Source organism: Agelaius tricolor, unplaced genomic scaffold (assembly GCF_023055355.1).
Source record: "Agelaius tricolor isolate 1412-34295 unplaced genomic scaffold, bAgeTri1.0.p SCAF_4, whole genome shotgun sequence".
Lineage (NCBI taxonomy): Eukaryota > Metazoa > Chordata > Aves > Passeriformes > Icteridae > Agelaius > Agelaius tricolor.
Window position 1 is genome coordinate 47,309,624 of NW_027269264.1, and position 21,551 is coordinate 47,331,174.

A 21,551-nucleotide genomic window follows, 5' to 3' on the forward strand; every position below is an offset into this window, starting at 1 on the left:
ATGAGCATCTTCTGCAAGACAATTTAGTTAATTAATATTTATATACTGCAGCAAGGCTCAAGAGCTAGTCTATGAAGTGTTATTTAATAATTCTGAATATCTGCCTTGGGAATCCAAGATTGAAATTCACTGCAATTGAATTAAGTTTCAATTAAGGGTTCCTGCCATTAAATCTTTAACACAGGAGCAATAAACACAACAAAAGCATGAAGCAAGAAGATGCAATTCTGACTGGCAAGCCTGTGGGCTGAGATAATCAGGGTAACCACCTCTGTTCCTGGCAGTGAAGAGTGAGTGTCACTGAGACAACTTGGTCATGTTTATCCTTGGGGGCAAGCGCTGAGCCCACAGGAGCTAAGGTTTCTGCTCCTGTGCCATCCTTGGCTGGTGGAGAATGAGAAAAAGGGAAGACCAGCCCTTGGCTGCCTCCAGTCTGCTGGAGCACTGTCCCAGCCCCCTCGTGTCTGTGGGGGCTAGCATTGTCCCTGGGGGGAGAGCTGCAGGCCCACATCCCTCTCTGTGTGCTGCTGAGTAGGAAATTACCACGGCAGGTGGCAGGGTACCAGCCAACACTGGCACTCTTTGTGCTGGTGACACTGGCAAACAGCCCCCAGCTGCAAAGGGCTCACCCCTCTCACTCCTCTCCAGCCAGGGTCTCTCCTCTGGCATTGTTCTGCTGTCTCCCAGAGAAGGAAGCAGGATATGGAACAGAGAATCATTTCTCACCGTCATTCAGGAGCTCTCTTACCATCACTCAGCAGCCACCACCTTGCAGGGCTGGGGATCATTCCTAGGACTAATGATGCCTTCTTCAGTAATGCTGTTACAGCCAGGTACTGGTGAAGACTTGCTCACAGACCAAGGAGCTGCTTGCTTTTGGGGAGGTTGTGCTTGCGGATGCGTGTGCAGAACTGCATCCTGCGGTTATGGCTTTCCAGAGAATACTGGCGGGTGGTTCAAGAAGTAAAAAAAGGATATTATTATTATTATACACATATAATTTGATTCTTTTAGTCTGAAATAAGCCCCCGGTAAATTTATATTTACTTGGCAGTGAAAACATAAAACTTGGTTTGGCAATTACATTTAGGAAAACATTAGGAACTCAAGGGAGAAAATACTACTTGGCCAAGCATGTTTAACTAATGCTGAGAAATGGGGCTCTGTGAATCTGAATTCAACCCAGTTTTTTAAAGCTACTTACCCGGTCTCCTTCCACTGCTGGCCAACTGACAGAAATTCAATATTTTTCTTCTAGTGAATGAAAAGCATAGTCAGGAACAGCCATTGGGTCAGGTTCGTATGCAAAAGCTCCTCTCGAGCTTTTGTTTCCTAATTGCTTTTGGAAGGGTTTTTCGGACTGGGCTGACGCAGTTGTGTGTGTGAATTTCCTGGCAAATAAGAAAGGTGACTGTGTCCAAAAGACATTTAAGAGTGTGAATTCACAGCCTTTCCATGTCTAATCAAGGAGCGTAAACCATTAGCCACATGTTCCCCATTTCCATCACATTTTTTCACACTTAAACAAAAACATGCCAAAGGAAAGGTGCTACATTTTTTAATGCCCCCAAATAGGAACCACAGGAGTCCATTAAATGCTGTGGTCATTTCCAGCATACGAATCAATTTTCCTTGTGGTGGTGAAGTGGTGAATAATGCCTGGTTTGTTTAAAGGAGCATGACTGATTTTGGATGAAGGATCCTGTCACTTTGGCATTTTTAGTTTTATTTATTGCATGCAAGCATATAAAACCTGGTACTGGTCTCAGTGCCAGGCTTACTAGTGGAAAAGCTGAAAGGACCACATAACGTCTGGTGCAGCAAAGAAGTTCTCTGCAAGGCATTTGCTGGACTCCTGAAAAATTATTTTGGTTAACATGGCAGAGAAGGATTTCATCAGTTGGCATCTACTGGCTTTATTTTTTCTTCCATTTTGCCTGTGTCAAGATGAATACATGGAGGTGAGCAGAAGATCTTATAAACCAGTGGCCAAAATATTGCAAAGTCACCACCAGACTGGTCACAAAGGTTCCAGAAGCAGGGAAATATTGAAACAGCGGCATCAACTTATAGAGTGGACTGTTGTTAATAGCACATCTACAGACCATAATGTCCTGAGACCAGAGGTAGATGATGTAGAACTGACTACCTCAGATAGAGTCCAGGTACTCTGAATTAATCTTTTAAAGATATCTTTAAAGCTAATGAGATTTTTTTTTGCTAACATTACTAGTGATATATTTATTGGAATAGTTTTTATTAAAGCTGTGTATTGGTCTGTATCCTGCTGGGCTGCTTTACAGGATCTTTTAATGAGCTGGTAGAACCAGCAGTGCTTGGGGACATTGGTTTCAACACAAGCAGCAGCGCTTTGTTCTGTTGAAACTGTGAACTTGTGAAATCATATATGCTAAAATACAGTCTCTTAATTATCACAAGGTATTAATTATTTAATATATTAAATATATTAGATATTTCTAACTCATTCAGATGTGAAGGAAAAGACAGCATTTCTAGAGGTATTTGGAGAGATTCAATTAGCAGAGAATAATTTTACTTTAAAATGATGTATATAAAGTATATTTCTTGAGCTTGAGACAAAAATAATGAAATTCTGAATGTTCAAAAACTTTATTCTAAGGAGTAGCTTGAAAAAATCAGATACTAATGTACTGAGTAGATTTAATAATATTAATCAACTGAGAATTTATGAAGAAAAAAAACTTGCAATGAAATTCTAAATAGTCTGCAGTATCTGCATTTTAAACTGAGAATATTTTTATGCCTTTCATGGCACTTTGCATACTATAGTCATTAGTTTATAACACAGGAAAAATGGCATAACTTGATTATACACAAAATATTGCAGTCCAAATTTAAAAGAAAAAATCTGAAGGGCAGAAGATGAAGCTTTTTCTAGCACTAGGCAAAACAAAATTCCACTCAAATGAAGGGGCTTTTTTGATCAATGTGTTTTATTAACAGCAAGAACATGAGTGGGTTTTCCTACAGCTGATACAAATATTTGAGTCCTGTACAGTTCACCTTTTATCCTCTGGGGTTTTAAAATTTCTTCAGATCAAAGTATGATATTTTGAATTGCCAAAATCAAGGACATGCAGATAAGTGTTGAATAATAACCTATATTATGATAAGTAGAGAAGAGGTCTGATTTTAATCCTGTCCTGGGCTTGAAGCACTGAAAGACATCCAAGTAAGGGAATAGGTTTAATACACTGTATTCCCTGTATTAAAACTTCACAGTGCCTTGCATTTTGTATTTCTTGGGCAGGAGTTAAATGTTCCTCCAGTGCTCTCAGCAGAACAGATATTTAACTGTAGCATGTTAAACTGTGCTTGCAGAATGTAAGCAGTGTAAAACATAAGCTGTACAGTCCAAAGAGCCAGGCAGTGCGTGCAGACCTCTTTACTGCAGGGAGAATTCTGCGGCTGTGCGCTGCAGAACTTGTGCAGAAGATTCCCCTTTAATACTACACAATTTCAGATAATGCAGGATTTAGGGCAAAACCCACAGCTTTTTAGGGTTCAAACTTTCCCCCACAGAAAGTGTGCTCAGGCTGCATGTGTCTCTTGTCAGAGAGTTTAATGCAACTTGTCTGGAGCCGACTGCTGGGGAACAGGTTGTGACAATAAAAACAAGCCCAGTGATCCGAGTACAGCTGATGGCAGTCATTTACCTGCCAGCCCATCTCCAAGAAGCAATCTTTTCTGGGGAAATGATGCAATTTTTGGCTTACTGAAATGAAATGGAGCACTAGCAGATGCACGACAGGGATAATCAATCACACAGTGGCTTACGCAATATGTGTTTTCCACTTCCAGACTCCAGGAATTTCTAGGCAGAGGAAGAACAGAAGTGGCACTGACATGTTTTAATTCATGTGAAATCTCTCTCTTTCCCTTGAGTTATATGGAAACTATTCAATTCCTATTTCCTGCTTTCTTAGTTATTTTAGATGGAATAACGCTACCCAGCTAAAGAGAATTTAGGCTGGGGAATTTCACCCTCTTGCTGAAATGTTTCAAAGGTCTCATTCCCTGCTGTGGAAAAGAGATGATAGTATTTGTTGTTACTATTGATTGTATGTTACTACTGTTTGTTGTCTTTGCTGCATTGAGTGCAAGGCCAGCTTCCACACTGCTGTTAACTCATGTAAAATATAATGTGCATTTTTCAAAAACAAGAACTCTTAGTGACTAAGCAGAGTCATGTCAGACCATTTTGCCATTTCAGGTTGCTCTTTGAAAATCTTTAAGTATCACTAGCCAAGCAGTGTTTTACCCTGAATTTTGGCAACTTTTGTTTGTGTCTTTGTTTGGAGAAGGGGCATGGAGGGCCTAACTGCCCACAGAGACAGATATTTTGCATTCAGAACAGAAGCCAAGAATGGTGGAGGTACATCACTTGTCTTCTGTATTGTCTTAGACAATAAAACAGAAATTCATAAAATTAATCAGGAAGTCAAAAAGGGTCAAAGGCTGTGTTTCCAATTATGACTTGTTCACAGCTTTAATTTAAGGGAATTTCACAGACCATCTGTTGCCTAGATTATTTTTCTATATACTAAATCATGAGAAATTCAGCAGATAGCCTCAGAAATAGTTCCAGTTTTCCATCAGTGTTAGGATATCAATGTGGCAGATGCATTTCACAACCTCCTAAATTATATTCATGTTCTGTCAGCAAAGCCAAAGACTCCCTGACAAAATTTATGCACAAATGGCTGCAAACGATGCCTTTGGCAAGTAGATTGCAACTAATTTCTATGCCACATTTGAGTGTAATTTTACTTTAAGAACATGTTTTTCCTTTAAATGTACTCTTCATGAAGTTCTCTGCTTTTAAAGATTAGAAGAAAATCCTAAATATTCCTCATCCTTGGCAGCTGACCACGAATAATTTTTTTTCTCCTAGTGAAAGAGTAAAGGTAATAAATTAATTACTTTATGACTTGCATAAAAAGCTATTTTTAAATCAGTGGAACTGTTGCATACAACCGGACTGGCAGGACTTGCCTTATTTCACATCTAAGAACCTGATGACCTTTTTTTTGAGATAACGCCTGATAGCACTTGGTTATGACCATCACTTGTATCTATTTTATTTTAAAATAGCTGTTTCTCTAATAAAGTTGTTCAAGATTTCAGTACATTGTCTGAAAAAGAGAAACTGCACAGAGTCTCAAATGCAGTCCCCTTTGCTGAATTCATGTCTTCCCTCAATTACAGTCTGTTCTAAATCTTTGGATTTTTTTAGGCTGATATGACTTATTTGCTCTTGGCAGGTGTGTATTTAGTTCACCTTCCCATTTAACATGAATATGAAGCACTATCTAAAAAAAGCTGGAGATTTTAATCTCAATGCAAAAATCAACGTTATTCTTTTAGGGGGCACAACATGCTTGCACAATTCCAGTCCTCTTGTACTTGGCTCCCTTTCAAGGACTGAAAATGGGCTGAAACTAGAGCTATTTCTTCTCTCATCCCAGGAATATTATAAAAAGTGCATTTGGTGATTGTCAGTTATGTCCTGCCTAACAACTGGAAGAGACAAAACAGCCAGAAAAATACAAACAGGTTCTCCAGGAAGAGAGAGTTCAAGAGGCAGAACCTATTTTTCTCATTAACTATAGACCTTGTCCAGAATTAATCTAAAAAGCATAGCCTTGACCAAACCCTATAAGTATGAAGCCCTTCTGCCCATTGGCAAGTCTTAACTTTTCCATAACTCTTTGAATATGAAGGGTATTTGTTTAGCTGTCAAGTCAGCCTTTATTCCCATGGTAACTCCACCATCACTGGTTCCAGCTGGACAGGGCTTGTGTCTGTCCCGTTGGAGGAGCTGCAGTATTTTGGTGGTGTCATGAAATGAATTTCCTATATCCATAAGTTCCTAAGCCTCCTGAAATCAATGAATTCCAAGGGTTTGCTTGGTATTATCCAAAACACAGGCAGAATGTTTCAGATGACATCAGTGATGACTGATGTGCTCTATTCCTGAGGGCAGGAATAAAGCACATCTGTGTGCTCATTTGACAGCTCCCATCCTGACAGAGGCTCATTTTCTGACACTAAACCAATAAGTCTGCATTGGGCAAGTAATTTGACAATGATAAAGATTAGGGAAAAGAAAGTGAAGGAAGGCAAATAATGGAATGAAGTAGTAGTTGGATTGGTGTAACTATCCATCTCCAGATTTTAAGAGCTGAAGGATTGCATCTCAGGATATTAGGAAAGAATTGTAGGGAAAAGAAACAAAGATGGAACAAATGAGGAGGTAGAGAAATAAAATCAAACACTGAACTTTGGCTTTATCTGACATACTGGAAAATCTATGATAACTAAGTTATGAAACTCAGTCAGAATTGAATGAGTCTCCATTAGTATAAACACAATAATATGGAAAAGAAAATCACTCAAACAAAGCCATTATTAAACTGATTACTACAGTAGCTGAGCTGTACATAATGAACTGATTACTTTATTTATGCTGCTGTATTAGTCAGCATATAGGTTTTCATGGGTTCACATTCACTACTACAAATGATCAAAAGCCCCTTACACCTTGTGTTAAGTTCAAATTTTTGTCTTGTGTCTTGGCACTTTTTTAGGGTCTCCCAACTTTAGTAGCCTGTAAATACACAGGTCTAGGATCATGAAGAGGAATATGCTGCACAGATATTTTTTTAGTATCTTCTTTGGGTGGTCCAACACAGTTTTATTTATGTTTAATGGAGGATAGTTCACTGCTGAAGGTCAAATCAAGTCCCTTGTGTCCTACCACTGGTTGTACATAGGCAGGTTTGTCATCAAAGGTCAGTTAAAATGTGGGATCAGGATGTGAATCTAATTGAAATATTCATCTAAATTTCATTAGTTGGTATTCATTTATTTTAAAAACATTCATTATTTAACAGGACAAGCTGGGATTTTTTAATATTCGTTATAGATTTTTGAATGCTTCAAGAGCTATTCCTTTAAATCTTCCAAAAATAACATCTTCAGGGATAACCTAACTATGTGAGAATTTCATGCCAGATAAGAACTCTTTTAAAAACTTACCAAGTGTATAAACAGAAATATATAATGAAGACCCTGTAACCAACATGCATAAGATTGATGTCCTCCATGAATGAGCTACTTAAAGCTTATTTTTGTGCACTTAGCCCCCCCAGCCTGGACCGCAGAATCCAGACTGCAGTTCCTGCTGCCGAGGTGACTTTGGAGTTCGACTCTACCAAGGGCCCCCAGGACCTCCTGGGCCCCCTGGGATGCCAGGTAAAGATGAAGTTTAACTCACTTTTTTTAATCAGTCTAATTGCAGGCCATAAATTACAGGCTATTCTATGAAATATCAGAGAGTGGTCCAAACATCAGTGTTTGGGGACAGATTCAGGAACAAGTTTTTCTATAATTTCAGAGGAGACAGATATTTTCAGTTATATTCTAAGATATTTTCCACTAAAAACCTATTTGTTATTAAAATTCAGCTTTCACAAATTCATAATGAAAATAATCTTATCACACCCCTAGGAAAAATTGGTCTCTCTTAAAACAGCATGAAGTTCCTAAACTTGGAAGAACTTGTTCCCTGGAGCTGATTATTGTCATCACCTTTGTATATCCAGCTGTGTTACTGTGTTCAAGGGCTTTTCTTCATCTAGCCAATATTTTACAGAAACACAATACTTCTGTTCTCCCACAGAAATTCCTTCACTTTCTTCTTTCATCTTGTCTTTCATTATAAAAAATCCCCTTTTTTAACATAAAAAAATGTCCACAGAAGAACAGCATACACAAGAAAAGTATATACTTTGATTTGATAATTGATATGGAAATAGAAGAGCCTAGAAAAGGGAAAATGTTGGTTGCATGCTGGTGTCAGTTTGTTATATCATCTAGCTTCAGAGATTTGGAAATCACCATTCCTGAAGCAGAGGTACGACATAAATTAGCAAGTCACTGAAAGACAGATTTGTCTCTTCTTGAAAAACTTACATCTTCTGTTAACACAATGAAAATGCAATTCAGTGATCCATTACTTACTAATAAATTGTTGGATTCTTAGAAGCAGGATATGATTTCATACTAGAGCCACATTTTCAAGGCTGCAGTGGACACACTGGGGCATGGCCTAGTCCCAGCTTTGCCCTTCCTTCCTGTCTCAGTCCCACTTTCTGTCACTGCAGGATACCACAAATGTACGTCTGGCAGCAGCCTCCTGCACCCTGGGATTTCTGTCTCCTTCATTTGGTGGATTTCATGTTGTTGTGCCTGTAAGGGGAACAGCAGCAGTTGCTTTTCCCCTTGATTGAATCAAATGTTGCTTGCAGACTTCTGTTCTGAACTGGTAGAGCAGTTCTGGCTTCACATAAAGCATCTTGTTATTTTTAAGAGCTGCAGATTCCTCTATCCAAACAAAAAATGTGCATAAGTTCTTTCAGCATTTGGCTTCCTCGTTTGAAGTTTTTTTTTTTTTTCTTAATAGAAAAACTCTGAAGGATCACTTCATCATCAGATTTGATCTCAAACAACACTATTCTTCTTGTAAATTTCTAACCAGAGAGAATAATCAAAGAACAAGCAGAGTGGCAAAGAACCTAACTTCAATTCAGGTTGAATTAGAACAATGATGACATTAATTAATCCCCTGAGCTGAAAGATCAGGCTTTTGCTGCAGGAGGGATAATAATTGCTCAGTGATTCTGAGCCAACTTTAAAATCCTGTCAGCTGCATAGACATTGCTTAGTAATTTAGTCAGTCAACACCAGGAAGTAAGTAATACTGCAGATGCATGAGTATGTTTTGCAATGAGTTGTTTTACCCATGTACTCATAGTAAGCCATCTCAAAAAAGGCTTAATTATAAAAATTTTGCCTTTCTTTAAATGTAGGACTATGCAAACAAATGACCCCTAGCCAACACTCTGCAAATACACACTGTCCTCTTTTTAGCAGAGATTTTAACAACTTTAATGCTACAACCATTCATCATTTGTGTGGATGTGTTTTAAAGATAGCAAAATCTTATTCAAAATTGTCTTATTCTATCATGATCGACTTAATTTACCAGGAAATTGGTGTTTATACTACAGCAAAACCATTTCTGCAGGCTACCTAGTACGTGGCAATTGAAAGAGGCTTTTGCTTTCCTTGAGCCTTCTCTCTGCTGAGGTCTTCCTGCACATCTCCCCCACAAAGCAATGACTTGAGACACCACCAGTTTATACAGCAACATAAAAGTTAACTCCCAGAATCTATGTCCTTCATCAAAACTTTTGCTATCAACCTGACCACGCAGCAGTTTCTTATCTGTTTCATCTCAGCCTGGGGTTTATGGCACTGAAGAGGACCCTGTCACACTTGTCTGTTAAAATATGATAAATTCTTTAAATAAAACCGAAAGCTTTGTTTCCCTTCAGGAAATCATGGAAACAATGGAAATAATGGAGCAACTGGCCAGGAAGGAGCCAAAGGTGAGAAAGGAGACAAAGGAGATATTGGACCAAGAGGAGAGCGTGGCCATCATGGACCCAAAGGCGAGAAGGGTTACCCTGGGATTCCCCCAGAGCTACAGGTACAACATCTCTGGCTCATATTGGCTGCAGCAAACCTCAGATTATGGTTTTCTTCACTGAAAAAACAGCCCCTTATTACTGTAAGATACTTAAGAAGCAAATCCCCTTGTAAGTTAATACTGTAACAGGCATATACAGCCCTTGTCCTTACTGAAAAAAGTGCTGTGCCAGATCTTTCTGGAAAAGAAAAGCTTTAGTCAGAATCCAGCTGAGAAATAGGCAGGAAGAAACATATATGCTTCCCTTTGAGGGCAAAAAGCCAGTATCTGGGTTATTAAAGGAGAATAGCAGGGACTATCATTTTCCTGCCAAGCTGTATCACATAAATAATTGCACTTCCCACAGCATATGGAAAGAGTAAAGGAGTCATGTTTCTCAGGGCAGCCGGGCTTTATGAGATTCTCAGAAGCACATGTATCCAGCAACTCAAAATTTTTGAGTGCAGTAAAAGTCCTTTAGTTTCAAAAGATACCCCTCAGTAGTTATCTGTATATTTATATGTCTAGATATTTTAAATATGTTTGGGGCTATGCAGGTTCTGCCTATGAATGAATAATTTAAAAGCCAGATGAGCAATTAAATATGGGTTCAAACCTGAGCTGTTGAGCTCAACTCTTGTATTGGCACAATCTCACAGCTTTTGGATTAAAGCTTCTTCAAATCCCAGGAATCTGGCAGATGGCAGAGAGTTTGTGTATGTATATATAAATATATGTGTATATATATCTCTATACACACACACACAGATACATATATACATATTCATACATGTGCATATACATATAATTTATGCATGTAGAAATATATATAATATATACTCATGGTATAGCTGAATATCTGATAAACATACCTTTAATTACATTCAACATATATCCTTCTACAATTTTAAAATTAACTACCACTGTTTTTTTCCTTACATAAAGACAATGGTAGTACTGTAATTAAAATTGAGTGATGAAAGAAGATGAACAAGGAAAGCTCATGTTGTAATACATATTTCCAATACTTAAAATTCCATCACTTCTTCTATCAGATGTGTTTAAAAATGTTTACAGTATTTCTTACCACCATACTTAAGAATTTTAAAGTCAGTGGTGGTATAGGAGGAAACACTTTTGAATACAATACTGTTTTAAGTACAGGATTATTTTGAAAAACTTTGTGTATCCATGTTGACCTGCTACTTCATAATGAGACCTAGTGAGAAAAAATATATTTTTCTGCTGTTCTGTTCAGCCCACAAAAAGTAGCTCAGGGTCAAAGAGACTGTGAAATGGAATCTAGACAAAAAGCAATAAATTCCATCAATCTGCCACTGCAGCTGCTTTCCTTTAACACATGATGAACTTTGATGTGATCCTGGCTGAGAAGCAAGATATTAACAATTGCCATAATAGAAAATGCATCCATGCAGGGGTAAGGAAAATCAGCCCAAGCTTTCAGCTCACATCTGGAGCTCCTTAAATTTCTGAACAGATGGCTAACGATTTCCGTTGTTGGATCCAGACTTGCATTTGATTGTCTGTTTTCATTTTGTTCTGGTTTGGATCTGAAATCAAAAGGAGTTTGGGCTGGGTTTTTATTTTTTTTTTTTTTTTAAATACCAGCATAGCTGGAAGCGCACAAAAAATGTCATTTTTGTGATGGGCAGTAACAGATGCAATTGAAGACTTGTCATTTAAGAAGCTGAGATAGAAATAAAAAGCCAAGTCTACATGTAACCTTTTGGCAACAAAGTGCAGCAATTCTGATTCTACGCCATTTACTCACATAATGGGGGCAGGGGAATGATAGACTTACAGAAAAGGTCACTCCCTTTCCTAACCAGGCCAGCTGGCAGGGTCATTCCCTGATATCTTCCTGAGGGTAATTTAAATTGTCTGGTGTGGGATGTTTTGCACTACTTCCTATGAAACATTTCTATGACAAGAAGTGAAACACGAAGTTGAAGCACAGTTTTAATTTTCTTATTTTCCCCTCTTGGTCTCTACCACCCTCTGTTTTCAAAACTGAGGGCAACTGACAAGATAGAAAAACCATTGAATATTGAGTGTCAGCTGCAGCACTTCCAGAGGACCGCTAATAAAAGTGCTTCATGTGTCTCTAAGCAAGAAACACTAATCTTCATGGATTTTACTGACCATTGCTCATTTTCACACATGCAGTTAAAAGCAATATGCAGTTTAAACGCATTGGGAAATACATAAAACTATATAAAACCTTTTTGTCAGAAACACCATTTCAATACTATATTGCTGTTGCATCATTCTAGCAAGACTTAAAAGTAAATAAAATCTGAAATTAAGGTTCTGAACTGCAAACACTTGACCATACACTTACTTTACAGTCATGAATAGTCCAATTGAATATGAGAACCCTAGTCTTCTTCCAGTTTCATTCAATGGGAGTTTTGTTAACTCCAAGGAGTTTATTGGCCTTGGAGCAAACCCTAGCAGAACAACTCTGTCAGGAAAATAAACAGACTGCAAATACAGGAAAAAAATCTGTATCTGGTTGCTCTACACATGTGTTTTTCGTGAACGACTGCCTGAATAAGAAGTGGATTTTTGCAGGTCGCATTTATGGCTTCAATGGCTACTCACTTCAGCAACCAGAACAGTGGAATCATCTTCAGTAGTGTTGAAACCAACGTTGGGAATTTTTTTGATGTCATGACCGGGAGATTCGGTGCTCCAGTGAATGGTGAGCATTTGCAAAACAAAATAATGTGATTATTGGAGCTGTAGAGAGACATGTGGTCAAAAAGGATGAGGCACTATTTAACTGCCTTTGCACTCAGTCTGCATAGCTCTTGCTACCTATTTTCCAGAAAAATTAATTGAAAGCTGAGCAAGCCAAGAATGGTCTTGCCAGCCAGTGAGACTAGTGCTGACACAAAGGCAGGAGGAAGAGGCATGGCCAGGGCTGGGGACAGAGCAGGACTGTCTGCTTTGCTGTGGCTCTTTATCCCTTCAGCCACTGTGATGACAGAACCACAGTCTGAATGTTATAGCAAGCAGCAGCAGCTTCACAGTTGCCTCCTCCACCTCCTGCCTCCTGTCAATCTCTTGGTCCCCATCCTCCCCCATGCCAATTCAGCTGCGAGCTGCCCTGCAACAGATGTGTGGCTGGAAATGAGGCATTACAGTTCTTCATGGTTATTTCTCAGCTACATCAGTCCCCCCTCTTATGCAGCTGTGATGCAGGAAGAACAACACCTCCCATAAGCAGAATTAAGATTAATCACATTTTGGAACGCTATAAGCAGAAACAAAATATCTGCTGACAACTGGAAGGCAGTTTTGTCCACAGCTGTTACGGTTTCTAAGCAAGAGGCACAAATGTGCAGCATTATTACTTCTTTCTATGAAGCAAACAAGTTGTTTTTTATAAACTTTTCAGGGGTATATTTCTTTACTTTCAATATGATGAAACATGAAGACGTGGAGGAAGTGTACGTGTACTTGATGCATAATGGTAATACAGTGTTCAGCTTATACAGGTAAGTAAAGGGCCAGGACATCTAAATGCAAAAACATTTGTATGGTTGTGACAGCTTGCTCACCTTTCAAGAAATGTAAAATTGTTCATTTTTTGGAAGAAATTCTCTAGGGTAAAATAACCAACAAGAAAACCTATTTTATTTTGCCATCCTTAGCATGCATACACATTTAGACCATACACACCACAGATGCTGGACCTAAAATTCAGCCTTGATCACCATTTCCTCAAACTCAGGGGAAAGGAGTTAGCACTACAAGTCAGGGTTGGAGTTCAGTGGTACCATGCTGTCATTCTGCTAAAATATATCTTCATCCTCATTTTGCTTGTCAGAGAAAGGAAATAATGAAGTGTCCAGTGACTAGGTACACTCTTGTTAAGAGTTGGGAAGTTAAACTTTACTTTAAAGTTGGGAAGTGTTTAAGCTGTAGTAGTAAGGATGAGTAAGAAGCAAAGGTCTTCCATTTACTGGCCTTTTTATCATTAGCAGGCCACCACAGGTAGCTTCATCCCCAGTAGATCTTCTCTGCAAAAGGAAAAGTGCCTAATTTCTATTCCCCCTGAAGCACTGATGTCAGAAAAGGCAAGAGGTAGAAGAAAGGAGGCAGAGCCAGGAGGCAAGCCCACATCAAATGTACCCATAGTCCAATGAAAGGCTCAGTAGGGAGCAAGCTGCCTGCGTCTGCTCACTGCCTATGCTGGGAGCACAGGGACTCAGCTCTTGAGTTGGGATGAACTCAAGGGGAAAAAAGCATCACAGGAAATCTGTAGTGTTGTGATCAATGAGCAGCATTTCATTTTAAACAAAAAATTTGTTCCTGTGTCCTGGAAAAAAAAAAAAAGTTACAATTCCAGAACTTCAGAAAGGAATGAAATAATGCATTTAGGTAAGGTGCAAAATTTGAGTAGGAGATCAAATGCCGAAAGTTGCCAAAATTTTCTTATAAAGCTGAAAAAATGTTGGCAAGTCTTTCAAGAAAGTTTTGCTCAGGATAACAATATACTTCTTGGATTTTTTTGGTAAACAACAATGGTAAAGTGGTTTGTTTGGTCACTGTTGAGAAACAAAACCCTGACTTGTTAAAATATTCATCCTTAGCTATGAATCCAAAGGGAAAGCAGATACTTCAGGAAACAGTGCAGTCCTAAAACTTGCCAAAGGAGATGAAGTTTGGCTGCGAATGGGAAATGGAGCCCTCCACGGGGACCATCAACGCTTCTCCACCTTTGCTGGGTTTCTTCTTTTTGAAACCAAGTAAAAAAAGATGGAGACAACCCAATAGATGTTTATGTGAAAAAACCATCTTTTTTGGAACTTGTATATTTCACTGGACTGTGAAATAACTTTACAACATTGGAGGATCAAGAAGCCTTGTTTTGATGCAATGTGCTGCTACCTGTGTATCAGAGATGAGCTGAACACATTGGGTAGCTGACACAGATTCACAGAGTATCCATTGTCATCTGGGTTGCACCTATTTAATCATTAAATGTTGCTATTGCTCTCTTCCCCAAAAGTGAATGAAAAACAAAGGAAAATGAGTTTAAAGAATTTAAAGAGCGGTTTACATAAAGTCAATTTCATCTCTAAATATACTTTAGTTATACGTCAGGAATTGAACAAGTGATTAAAAAGTTTTGGATCATTTATTCAGTTCTTCTTACATGTTCATTTAAATTTGCATCATGGAAACAGGCCTGAATGTATTATAAACAGGCTCAGGTGAGACCAGATCTAAAGAAAGAAGTTTGTACTGGATTGGAATGAGCTCAAATCGAAGGAAAAAATGTGAAAATATAGATGTCAAGGATTCAGGTATATTGCATTCCCATCTCAAACCTCTGAAGATGTATCTGGTGTCATTTTTCACAGATTTTTAGCACATATTTATGCTTAGTCTCTCTCTCTTAGAAGAAGAATGTCAGTAGTTCTTGCCTTAGTAGCAGCTTGAAGCTAAGGTAATTTAGTTTGCAGTGTGAAGGGGATCAGGCAGGGGAACTGTAATGTTTCCCCCTAGCCTTAGAATTTTTAAACCTGATGTAAGCCAATGCAGGGTGTCAAAGCAAAGGCATATACGCTAGAGAAATCAGGATACACCAAGAGCACAGAGATAAACAAACTTTGTGGTGTTTGGGGCTCCTCCAGAAGGATGTACTTTATAATATTGCATATTTACTTAACAGTGAAGTTGTTGAAACAGTTTTCCTAGCAGCCTTCCAAGAATCAGTATTTCAGGAAAAGCCATTACAGCTAAGCCAGTTCAGTATTTAAACTGGTGAAAGCAAATGCTAGATGGCTTAGTAGTTCTGGTCCCAATACACCGGGCCAATCTTCAGCATCTATGTTACTGGCTTTTCAAAATTTGGGTACCTGAAATTCTGTCTTGCTATTTTCATTTGAATAAGCACCAAAATCAATACTGAAGTTTGAATGTATCTTGTTCTGGCTCTCCACACAAAAGTTAATGAAATATAAAATTCCTTTTTACAGACATTACATTTTAATCAGATATTACCTGCCATTAATGTATAACAGGAAGGTGGGGTTAGGAAAATATTTATTTGAAATTCTTTTATACTGGATACAGGTATCAGTAGCACAACAATAGAGCAAATGAATTGAAATCTGCCCTATGAATTTGTATGTCCTTGTACACATTCCTAGCGTATGTAACCACATCTTATGAAGAAAAATGCATGTTGATACTTGATGATTATGACTTATGATGTTTTTAGTTTTATGCATCAACCACTGAAAATATTAGCTTTAATGAACTGTTGTCTAATGTGTTTTAATCATTTCTTTATCAACTTGGGTCAGGTCTGTGCCACATAGGTTTTCAAAACCTGAGACCATGTTATTTTGTTAAGCTTACTTTGTAAAACATACATTTATTCAATAAAGATTAATGGCTCAAAGCTATACTGGTTTGCTGATATCTGTATTTACCAAGGGTATTACCATTACCATTACTATTACCATTACCATACCAATAGAGAGATGTTCTTTTTAATATGCCTTTCCTAAGCATTCATTTTGCTACTGAATGGGAGAAAGTCAGCATTAAGGATTAAAATACATTTATTTTACACATGTGTGTGTATATATATATTTACACACATATATACATGAAATTTAAATCTGTAAGGTTTCCTTTGGGGACTTACTATTCTTTTGTGACATGGCCATTTTGGTCAGAAGGAAGCACTTAGAAACTGTAAGACATACGCTAATTTTAAGCTCCTTTTTATCTTACTATTTACTGTAATGGCCATAATATAAAAGAAAGTCATGTTTTGCCTTACCCATTTTGTACTGTTTTCATGAGTTTTGTGCAACTTGGCCTGCTAAGAGGGGAAGGTGACTAAGAATTACCACAAAAGCTTCTTTGGCAAAAAATAGCAATTCCAATGTTAAAGCTAAACAGTTTTTTACATCAAAGCTAAAATTCCTAGGTTTTGATTGAAATCTCAGCAGTCTTTTCTCTGCAATTTACGGCATGCAATCTCTGCTGATTAAGTGTCATAATACTTTACAAATAAATAGTTAACTTACGTATTAATTTCCTTTAAAAGAAGAAGGAAGATCCTTCAAAATACAGCAACTGTTGTGAATATGAGTGTGTGTGTATGTGTGTGTGTGTGTGTGTGTGTGTGTGTTCGTCTTCTCTAAAATTAACACGCTTTATTTTCAGTAAGTCATGTGGAATATATGATCTTTTTTCTCAGAAATGTTCATGAAGGTTAGTCATCTTTCCATTGCTGCTGATAATTGAAAGACTCTTGCTTAGGAGATGCTCAAGACAAAATGTCTTCTACCAGAGGCTTTTATCCCCTGTTATAAAATACATGGTATCTTGTAATTTGTGTTGCAGCTGAAAAACCTTCTGGAAACTGCAAAGCTGTAATTTGGAGTAAACTTAATGGCTTCTTGTCTCTTCTAAAATGAATCTGTATCTCACCCCCTCCTTGAGCTCCCAGATTTAACCAAAACTTGGCAAGACTCACAAGTCCCTGCCTGACATGAGAGCTGTGGTTTGGTCGGTGATATTCAACCTCTGTGGTAGGTGCTAGCATCCTGGCAGCAGAAAATGCTTCTCAGCACAGAGCCAAGTTGAGCTCGGCTCTGTGGTGTGTAAAACACCACCCCCAAATCCTGTTCCTCCCTTCCCCCAGAGTTCCAGGGTCTGCTGTGACATCCTTGCAAGCCAGCAACTCTCATCTCCAGCTCCGTCATGAGCATTCTGCAAAACAGGGCTGTGTTCAACTCAAGAGGCGCTGGGTGCACCCCCTTGGCAGGGGTAAAACACAACCTCTGTGCAAGAAAAACATGAACTAGAACAAAACCAAATGGGAGAAAAATGTTAGAGGTCTGGGGCCAAATTTCATGAATGGTGTTTAAAGAAAATTTAATTAGAACTCTGTGAGAAAAGAAAGAAGTTTATGGTTTTACTTTCAGAAGTTAGTCTATGGACTGATTGACTGAAAAAGCAGTTTAGACTGACAATAGTTTGCAGTCTCAGCCTCACTGAGAAGCCTGCCAAAGGGAGATCTTTAAATAAAGTAGTATTTTTCTAAAGAGAGAATAAGGAACAAACTTTACACTCAAGTCTTTCATCTTCCCTTCTCTTTCATTAAGCTTCCTATGTTACAATCTGCTGTTTTCTGAAGCAGTTTTTAATAGAAGTAGCTTTGAATTAAAACTTTTTTGCCTCCTTCTTAGTTCAGATTATTAAAATGATTCTTTTGTGCTCAGAACATAAAAACATCACACAAGGACAAAACATGCAGGGAGTCATTGAGTGTTGTGTGAGAAGACCTACAGTTCTTAATTTTGGTGAATTTTGCTAATTTTCAGTTAGTTCTGCTTCAACAACCAAAGAAAATACAGCCTGGGTGATCAGTTCAGATTTAAAAATCTGAGACAACAAAAGGCTGTCATGCTCAGATACCAGTGAAGAAAACTCTAGAAACTATCCTCATAAATTAAAAGAACTTGATAGAAGGTGCACTTCCTAGTATGACCAGGTTCACTCTTACACCAAAGGGTGAGCGCTCCTTTAGTTCTTGGGCCTAACCACACATTTTTAGAAGGAATTAGAGCATCTGCAGCCCCCCATTAATTTTCAGTCTTCTGCCACTGGACTGATAAACTTCATGTCAACAGATGTTGACATGAAGACTAAGGATGAGAGTGGAAGAGGCTCAATTTTGTGTATCTGCATTTGGAACAGAGCAAGCTATCCTCCATGAACACATTCACAGAATAATAAAACTCACATGTCGCAAGGTTTTATTAAACAAAGAGACCCCTTGTATCATCCTTGTATCAAACTCACAAGAAAGTATTTATTTTCTCCTGATTACCAAAAATAAAGATTAGCTATATAAAGTTTCTTGCCATTCTCTTCATCTAAGTCATGAAAGCACAGTAATACCATATGCTGTGTTTCAAAGGAAAGAAAAATATTTTGCTTCAGGTACAAGGGTTGAGGTCCAAAGTACAGAAACCACCATCACAGGCATCAGTAATTTGTAATCCCAGTAACCTGAAATTCATACTTACCAGAGTAGGAGGGAGCAAATTTCTGACAATGTGAAAGTTAAAGGCAATGCCTGTTCAGTAGAGCTGGGACAGATCATCACCTCAATGACTGACTGGACTAAAAAAACTTGGAAACTGTAGTTTTTCAAGAATATGTCTATTTTAGTGAACAGGGCAGCTTATACAATTACCTTCTGTGGATGAGACAGAGATTTTATTTCTAAATCTGTAATTCATTATTTCAGACAGACAGCCAGATTTTCAAGTAGCATGAATTCACAGCTGCTTTAGAAGGATATAATGATCTCAGGATAGATTTTTTGCTGCTGAGTGGTGAGATGTACACTTGGGAGAGCAGCAGTGCACAAATCCACACTCACACAGAAGCACGAAAACACAGAAAAATAAAGTGATGCTCCAAACTGATGGATCCATTGAAATGGGAGAGATTAAGGTGCTGCATTTGGCAAGAACATGCTATAAGGGACAGTGTGTCTGTCACAACAGCACAAGATACAAAGTTAGAAATGTGGAGTATCACCCACACCACCTCTGTGGGTATCAAGTGTCATGAATGGAGCACAGCTTCTATTCAGGCAAGGCATGAATGCAAGCTTTGGGATAAAGCAACCATGTTTGAAAGCTTTTAACAAGCTTGGGGCACAAAACTACCATAAAATTCAATGAGTATCTTAAAAGTTCTCAATTTCAGTTTAATGCAGGTATCTTTCAATTTACATGAGAAATTTCACCTGCTACTTACATTCTCAGGCAATTATAGTTACCAATATTTGAAATATTATAACAAATGTAATTTTTGCTTTTTCCTTTAACAAAATCAATACAAACCGTACAGATATCAGTATCTCTTTAGCCATGCATTAGGATGGACTAAACTGTAAACAATATACATGTGAAAGAGGAGAATCCAGACTTTGTGTACAGCTGTAACTTCACATTGCTGCCTTAGTATTTTTCCAAAGGATTGAAATGTACGGGTAATTGTAATCAACAAATCTGAGACCAAAAGTAATAGTCTGCCATGCAGTGTGCATTTCAAAAGTGCCTACACCTCTGCAAGATATATTGATATAAGTCACAGTAAAAACAATTTCAGTCTTTTAACACTGACTGTGAAAGATGCATTTCACAGGATGACACAGACAGCAACTCACTGTTGTAACAGAATAAAGTACACACAAGCACTCTCACACAGTGTGGATTCAATCCCAAAACAACTCCTTTCACATACCCATTACTTCTGCAATGGTGAATTCTCTTTGCTGCTGCTTATTAATTAGAAATATTAAATGGCATCACATAGATGAACATCACACTGTGTTTTGCACACTGCAAGCCCATGGTAGAGAAGGTCTCCTTGTTTATAACACGCATTTTCTGCTGGCCAACTTGCTGCTTCAGGAGAGTTTTTTGGACTCAACTCATTAGCCTTCATCTCATGGTTAATTAGAATATCTGTTTCTCTCTCATGCCTGTTTAGTTTTTGGGTTGGTAAAATCCAATTTTTCAAATTGGAGTTAATGCTCATAAAATGCTGCCCTCACCTCCCTGAAACTGAAATAACTTAATAGGGCTCTGACTTAAATGTTTCTGCCACAGATTACTTGCTGTAATTCTGGATGACAACTAAACAGCAGGTGCAAAGGACTGCTCAGTTAAACCATAGCAAAATCCAGACATTATCCAGGGTGTGATTATGGTGTTATTTAGATGGGGTAAACTAAAGAGCATCAGGTGAAATCAAAGGTGACACAACAGAAATTGCCTGTTCGTATTCAACGCAAACTCCAAGACCTGAAGGTGTGAGGGGACAAATGAAACTGAAAATTAGTCAGAGAAACACAGTGTCACAGTAACACACTAATGTCTGTGAAAACAAACCCTTACATGGAATAGTGTCTCTAAGGGAGACGGATAACAAACAAAACTAGCCAGCTTCATTTGAATGAAAATGCAAATACTTTTCTCCTGGCCATTTCGTGTGTGGGGGGCACCATAGTAGTGGACATAATCAGTCCCTGCATTACAGGACCTGGTGTCTGCACAGAAAATGAAGGGTATATAACAGACCTGTTATTGTAGAATGAGAAAAATTTCTGCATTTAAATTAGCAGCCTTTACAGGTTTTCACAGTCTAACCAATTTAAAGAAATTTATAATGTCAGCATGGGTTGCTCTGTCTGCTTCCCAGTAACCTGAAATACTGGGAGCAGAGCCTAAGTTTGAAAAGCTGTGTCAATACAATGCCACAGATTTCATTACCCTTTCTGGATTTATGTCAGTTCCTGCAAGCAGGTGATGCCGCAAGAACAGGGCCAGGCAGCCCTTTTTAAGGAAACATCTGGTGAAAAGAAACCCTAAGTTTTAATCACGTGTCCTGCTAATATCCCACCCTGTGACCTGGGGGTCTTGGGTGTGGGGGTTTTGGCCCATGCAGGTGCCCCGGGCATGGCTGGAGCCCCAGGCCAAGGACTGCTGACCCTTTTCCTAATAACAGGCACAGGGACCTGTGGCCCAGTCAGACTTCAAAGGCTGGACTTGACGATGTTGGAGGTGTCTTCCATCCTGAACGGTTCTGTGATTCTGTCACTTTCCTGCCCTTAGGCTGTAGGGATGTAAAAGCCCATGGTTTCCTTTGTTCGGGGTCCCTACATGGAGGCAGCGGATCACTCTTTGTTGTTTGGTTATTGCATCACGACTAAATTATTTGAAGGATTTGCTCGTCTGGGCCTCTGCTATGGGAGAGCCAGTGTGAGTGTGGGGGGCTGTGCGGCTGCCAAGGGGCCTCGGTCCCAGCTCTGGTGGTGCGGGTCTGATGGCCAGGGGGCTGGCTCCTGCATGGTCGGACGGGGAGATTCCCCCAAGAGCAGCTGCGTGGCGATCCC

The 21,551-nt window shown here is 38.7% G+C and overlaps 1 protein-coding gene across 2 annotated transcripts; it reads left to right on the forward strand.

The window, feature by feature from the left end:
• The first annotated feature begins 1,594 nt into the window (after positions 1–1,594).
• On the forward strand, positions 1,595–15,946 carry C1QTNF3 (C1q and TNF related 3). Of its 2 annotated transcripts, none has more exons than XM_071425960.1 (6): positions 1,595–2,165; positions 7,188–7,299; positions 9,444–9,598; positions 12,173–12,302; positions 13,002–13,101; positions 14,200–15,946. In XM_071425960.1, exons 1-6 carry the CDS (start codon positions 1,878–1,880, stop codon positions 14,357–14,359), a joined length of 945 nt encoding a protein of 314 aa, XP_071282061.1. In that variant the 5' UTR covers positions 1,595–1,877; the 3' UTR covers positions 14,360–15,946. The 2 variants fall into 2 exon arrangements, with proteins under 2 accessions (XP_071282061.1, XP_071282062.1); XM_071425961.1 differs by having other exon boundaries at positions 1,595–1,961.
• The last annotated feature ends 5,605 nt before the right edge of the window (positions 15,947–21,551 follow it).